The following is a 6316-nucleotide window of genomic DNA, read 5'->3' as shown; positions in this document are numbered from 1 at the left end:
TCAGCTCGACTTTAATCGGCTCGGCTTACTTCGGCTTGGTTCAGCTTGAAATAGACCGGCTTGGCTCAGCTAGACTTGGCTAGGCTTTTATCGGCTCAACTCGGCTAAAATCTTTGTAAACTTCATTGAAGCAAGCGAACATGAGCTGAGCTAAGCCGATAAAACTGAGCCGCGCCGATGTAAACTGAGCTAAGCCAAGCTGAGCTGTTTGGAGCCGAACCGAGTTGAGTATAGCCAAGCCGAGCCGAACTGTATGAGCCAACGGAAAAAAAAAAAAAAGGCCAATTTCACGCGCCGAAATCTCTCCATCTCCCTTCTCTTTCAATTTTCTGAACTCTTCCCCCTCTTATACAACTGTCCAACTACTACCCACACCAATCTCTCATCCCGACTTTCATTGTCGCCTTCTATAGATCTCCACGTTTTGCAAACCATCTTTCTCTCTCTTACAGCAAATCATTTCTTTCTCAACAATCACCTCTCATGGACTGCAGACCCTTTTTGCTGAAAGGACAGTAAAACGTTTCACAAGCCGCTCTAGTGAGAGAAAAAGAGGAGCTCTGATCTGGTTATGGATGTGATACCCGGCAAGGCCATGCCATGACTTCTTCTTCTTTTTTTGTGAACGATAGAGTATGCCAAGACTTTTCACCTAGGTATCTCTCTCTCTCTCTCTTTTGAGGGAGGCTTGGGGGTGAAGGAAGTTGGAATGGGTACTCCCTCCTCTCTCTATCCAAAAATTTCAAGGGCTACGGTAAATGGGAGAGGCTTTTTTAATGTTTCCCTTTTTCTAAATTAACATTTCTCTCTAGACTAAATTGTGTAGCATTATTTATAGAGGTGGACAGTGATGTAACAATTTTAAGATAGAGGCGGATAGTCAAATATGCATAGAAAAATGCATATTCAGGATAATTTATAATTCATATATATGGAAAACTGGTAATGGCTATATTTATATTTTTAGAAATATGAATATCCAGATTATGTTTTGTCAAACCAAGCCTTAAAGTTTTAAACAAAAATAAAAGAATCTCCTTTCCCTTTTTTCTGCACCATTTTTATTTTTGTGATGAAAATGCTATGGGATATGTTAGAGGGAGTGTCAACTCCTCGGCCATAACCCTCCAAACATTGGAATACAACTTAGATGCAGTAACCTTGGGAGTTTGTCATATTTTAACATTTTTTTTTGGTTTGGTTTGAAGAATAAGCATAGCAATATTGTTCATATGACTCTATTATCCTGTATATTCTATGAGATCATCTTTTTACATAGTTTCATGATCTGATCCCTCCATTTGAATAGACCTACCATGGATTACACATGCTATTAAAACCTCGATTGAATACATATCATTGCTGATATATTCCGGGGGGTGGTTGAAACTGGCTAATATCCAGATCTCCAGGTTTCAGAATTCCCAGGTTTATTCAAACACCGGTTTCTAAAATCCCTAGGATTCCATACATGTTACCAAACACTGTACTTTCATAGCACTTTCCACCACCAGGTATCCAAATTTACAGCTTCCAAATTTCAAGCGATGTGTGTTTCCGGTTTCAAATCATCAAACACACCCCAAGTGCGTCTGTCTGTCTATCTGCTTAATCCAGTGTACTTTTCCTTGTTAATTCTGTTTTTATTATTATCAGGGTGTTCTCACGTAACTGTGGCACGAGACGAAAGTTTCACTTTTATCAGCACTTTTATATGTAATTCCTTATTTCTCTAAGAGGCTAATTGCCAATAACCCCTTTTCCCCTTTCCTCGGCTAATAACATCTTTCTCTTTCTCGGAAGGATAAAAGAAAAAAGAAAGAAAAAGACGCTATTTATTTGGGATTTTTTGGTAGATTTTACTTTGAAATTGTTTGCCATGTGAGTTGTTAGCCTGTTATCCAGAAAGCTTATCAGTCAATAGAAAACTTCAGCTCTATACTAAATATGTGTTATTTTTAAAGTGATGGGTGCCATAGTTGTGAACACAGAAGGCCCTTCCATTGATTCTACAGACGAGCCCCTCTCAGAGTGGCCGTTCTCCTGGTAAGTTTTCCTCTCGTAGTTCTGCCCCTTAAATTTTATTTTTATTTCTTAGAGGATATTCTTCTTTATTACCTGTCATCAAGTACGAGTTTTACTTTTGGTGTCCAAACTTCTTTATAACTCTTTTACGGCGTGTTTGATTGTTGGAAAAGGGGCCTGCCAAAGCCCCCTCTCCAAAATATGGAATTTTGTAAGGAAGGGGAAGGGGCGGCTTCACTCCCCGTTGGAAGCTGCGATTTCCACTTTGCGGCTTCGAGCAGAGAATAATTAAATGCAGGAGGGAGATATGGTGGAACTTGGGTGTCCTGCTCTCAAAAAGTTCCACCAATCAAACATGCCCTTAAAAATTTTGGGTTCCCCAAACTGTTAGAGAAGTTGCATTATTTCAGGCAAGAGAATGAATGTCTTAGTTGATAAGTAGTACATTAAGGAAATGAGGGTAGAATTGACGAGCTGCAGATATTGTTATGTGATGTCTTTACTTTCCAAAAATTCAATCTGCTTTGTGCCCTAAATATCCAATTGCAGTCTTTAATCTTTCCAATGTGTTTTTTGCAGTGACTTGGAAGTGGATTGTGGCTCAGTGGAAAATGCCTCTATGATCTTTAGAGCTTTAAATGTTGATAAGGAGGTAATGCATTAAATGGAAGGCTTCCATGTTGCATATTCCGCCTTTATGGTTATTATTTGGGCTCTCATTCTTGGTTTTAAATTGAGTTGTAGTCTTGTGTCTGTCAAAATGCCCATATCCTTTTCAGTTTAGACCAAAAAAATAAATTCCATATCCTTTTCATTTTAGACCAAAAAAAGAAATTGGGAGGACTAGGAGAAACTTAAAATGATGTGGCTTATCAAGAAACAGGTATGTATTGGATTATCATGTGCAGTGTATTTATACAGGGGGAAAAAAATTGCACTATTTCATGGCAAGAAAAATGACTATATGCACACTACCTCCCACATGCACACCTACAACATCCGAAAAAATAGAGAATTTCATCCCTATGTTTAATTTTTGGTAGACTTGTTCTATTTGGGAGAACTGATTTGTCAATTTTGGAAGCACTTGATCTTCTCCATGTCTTTCTGTATACATGTAGATTTTTGACGGTCAATATCAGGAATACTCTTTAATAAGATTCACCGGAACTCATTTAATCCTTTTGCAAGGATTATACCTTTCCTTTATCTATTGGTCGTACCCTATTTGGGTGGGTTATTTCCAGATTCAATTTTTCAATCCATTTCCTTTTTTTGTATTTTTTGTTTTTTCTCATATCACCTCTTTACTTTCTCCCTTATATTGATAGTTGGGAATGAGTAGTTAGTTGTTAGTTTTCTTGCTTCCTGTCTTTGAGCAGCCTTGTGTATTTTACAGATAACTTAATTCCTTGAAACATTCGATTTTTCTTTGGTGAATGCGACCGATGTCCTGGTCTCTATTTTATTACATCAAGTGCTACTTATCTGTCAGTTGAATTTTGAATCATTTTCTTCACCCTCAGATTTTTGTTTCATGCACACTTGCAATTCCACAATTTCCATCCAAATTCCGATTGAACCATTCATAGTGCTCCTTCATTGTCCTATTTTGTTGATTCTTGCTGTTCGGTTGTGATAGATTACTTGTTCCTTAACTCCTCTTTGGTATTACATACTAGAGACTTCTTTTAGTGCATTACATGTCAGTGCCCAAATAAATCAGAGAGCACCAGTTGAAGGACAATTGTGGTATTTATATTCATGACACAGGCAATCCTTGAATGTATCCATTCTGAAGGATCTTTTGTAGCTTATGATTGTACAGAACTACCCACTGAATAAATGATATTATTGGAACCATTTTTTTCGTGCTGATGAATGGTTTGCAATCTCAGTTGTTGTTACTCATGGGATTAGCAAGAGATGTTAGTTTTGCTGAATGCATGTCTGTAAAAAGATATTGATCTATTCCGTTCTGCTGATCAGTGTTTTATGCTTATGGGAAATTGTTGCTTTTGCTAATTAGCATTTGTTGTTTCTAATGTGTTTTTTATTCTATTAAATAATCTGTCATGAGTTTTGATTTGTTAATTCAGCTCCTTGCATGGATGAAAATTATTGAGTCCATTTTTGTAGATAATTACACAAGGGTATGGTTTGTATAAGGTTGCGACCTTAAACAATCCAAGTAAGGTGCACCTCCAAATTTTGTCTTACACCAAAATTCTTTGTAGGGCCTTATAATCTATATTCATCTCTAAGTAGGAATTTTAAACTCCAAAAATAGTTCAAATCAAGTAGATCTATAAACACATGAGAATCTTGAAAATGGACAGTCTAGAGAATGTATTGCAAGATGTACTGCTTTTGGTACTCAAAATTTTTATTTTTCTAACATATTCATACATCTCGATATTGAGATGATCAATTGGAGGGCTGTCCAACATCAAAACGACCTTTTCTGATGGATTTTTAAGGTACACCTTAATTTTACATTTTAAGGTTGCGACCTTATATGAACTTTTTCCATTATACAATGTGGCGAGTATGTTGAATGGAATTAATTCGATCAGAATTGTTATTTTTGGGTATTCTTCTATTTTTTTTAATAAACTGTTGGGCTTTCTAGCCATCCATGTTGATTGATTAAACCTTTTGTTGGTTATCTCATTTTGCACTGCTTCATGTAATCATGATACAGTTGCAGCCTGATAAAGTGAAGAGGCAGATGTTGTTGTCTGATGGAAGGCTTTCAGTGTGAGTGACTTAATTAATAGAGCATATGATAAGAGTTATCTTTTCCTTTTTCCTATTTGAGGCAATTTTATTGACGAATCCCCCTGCATTATGCAAGCTAGACTGCATCTTTTTTATTTTATTTTTTTGTATGAAATGTTCATATTCTTATCTGGCTTCAACTATCATAGTAATCTCCTTATGAAATCCCTAGTTTTGTGATCTACTTGCTAAACCTTGTTTCTTGTCGTCTTGACTCAGCCATTTCGAGGCAGTGGAAGCCAGATTTCTCCGTGCATCATTCAGTGCATTTGTTGATATCCCGACACTTGCCACAAAGCTTATTGAAGAATTTGGTCCAAAGGAGGGATCCCGATCATGACTTAAATATGATCAGCTATTTACAGAAGCGGGCAATCATTGCTCTTGCTTCCAGTTCCTTGCATGCACAAAGCTCTCAAGTATAAACGAACAAATCACTCTCAAGACTGTTGGTATTATTCCCAAGAATCGCCCCTTGGGTTGCCTTTCACTAGTTTGGATATACCTATGTACAAGATTTTGATTCTCATCCATGTGTTGTGTAGTGTCTCTACCTAGTAAAACTAAGCGAGCCAAAAAAGCCCTACAGAAAAGAAAGAAAATACATTGAAGCCTTCCATGTTGCTTGTACACATCCAAGTCGTCATTTACATCATCGCATGTGAAAGCAGGCATACCCACCTTCTATTTTCCTCTTTTAACAGTTTTTGCCTAGGTAAATTCCCGTGCTAATGAGCTCTTAAGCCAAAGGGAGTTCCAACTGTGATTCTCTAACTGCCCAGTAATATTTTTTTGTTTGTTGCTCAAGGTAAAATTGGTAAGCACCTAAAAGTCACCAATTCTGGACAATTAGCAAACCAAAGAGCTGAGGGGGAATGGATCTCTAGTGGTTGGTTGCGATGCATCAAGCTTGGCTGTGTAAAGATGTAGAGTGTTTATCAAGTAGAGGGACGTTGCCTGTACTTGACTGATCTGCACCTGCTGAGCAGAGCTTTAACAAATTGTTTGCTTCTTCCCCTATTGTGTCCAACCTCTTTTTCTTCTTCCATATCACCATAAAATCTCATGGAAGCTGACTTCTGAGGTTCCAAAGGAAACTACAAGTGCAAGCAAAACAAACCAGTTTCTGTTATGAGTCCTCCAATTAACATAAAAATTACCTGGTTTGAGAATAGTCATTTGAACAAATTCGAATAAAATGTAAAGCCCGAAACATGGCTACAAAGAACTGAAGCAGATTAAGAAACCATGTACAAAAGGTTCCCAGTTAATACCAGTCTTTTCCAATTCTAGTCAGCAATAAAATTCGAGTCACCTTATCTCAAAAAAATACCAGTTTTTTTACAACCCTTCTCACTCACAAATCTGACTTTTGAAGTGATGCGTCTTTATGTCAGAGCAGTATGTGGGAATGGTTGATCAAAAGTTATATTATTGTTTAGGGATACTGCAGTCGGAGATTTTTTGCTAGAAACACAAGTCCTCTACAATTCTCTCTCATCAAATATGA

General features: G+C 37.2%; 1 protein-coding gene across 7 annotated transcripts; it reads left to right on the top strand.

Moving 5' to 3' along the window:
* The first annotated feature begins 309 nt into the window (after positions 1 to 309).
* LOC18432491 (uncharacterized) lies at positions 310 to 5423 on the top strand. Of its 7 annotated transcripts, none has more exons than XM_011624413.3 (5): positions 310 to 656; positions 1965 to 2046; positions 2605 to 2677; positions 4730 to 4785; positions 5026 to 5423. In XM_011624413.3, exons 2-5 carry the CDS (start codon positions 1967 to 1969, stop codon positions 5144 to 5146), a joined length of 330 nt encoding a protein of 109 aa, XP_011622715.1. In that variant the 5' UTR covers positions 310 to 656; positions 1965 to 1966; the 3' UTR covers positions 5147 to 5423. The 7 variants fall into 7 exon arrangements, with proteins under 7 accessions (XP_011622715.1, XP_020521833.1, XP_020521834.1 ...); XM_020666174.2 differs by having other exon boundaries at positions 312 to 713; XM_020666175.2 differs by having other exon boundaries at positions 316 to 754.
* Positions 5424 to 6316: the final 893 nt, after the last annotated feature.

Source organism: Amborella trichopoda, chromosome 8 (assembly GCF_054954075.1).
Source record: "Amborella trichopoda isolate Santa Cruz 75 chromosome 8, AtrichopodaSantaCruz75HAP2 v2.0, whole genome shotgun sequence".
Taxonomy (NCBI): domain Eukaryota; kingdom Viridiplantae; phylum Streptophyta; class Magnoliopsida; order Amborellales; family Amborellaceae; genus Amborella; species Amborella trichopoda.
Note: the sequence above shows the minus strand (reverse complement) of the source record. Positions and strands in the feature narration are given on the sequence as shown.

Bases quoted from the DNA above. Each gene is read 5' to 3' on its own strand.
- LOC18432491 (XM_088874121.1), top strand. From the start codon at position 1,548: ATGTGTGTTTCCGGTTTCAAATCATCAAACACACCCCAAGTGCGTCTG. The intron at 1,717-1,964 runs GTAATTCCTTAT...TTATTTTTAAAG, and splicing joins TTTTATCAGCACTTTTATAT to TGATGGGTGCCATAGTTGTG. The intron at 2,678-4,729 runs GTAATGCATTAA...ATCATGATACAG, and splicing joins CTTTAAATGTTGATAAGGAG to TTGCAGCCTGATAAAGTGAA.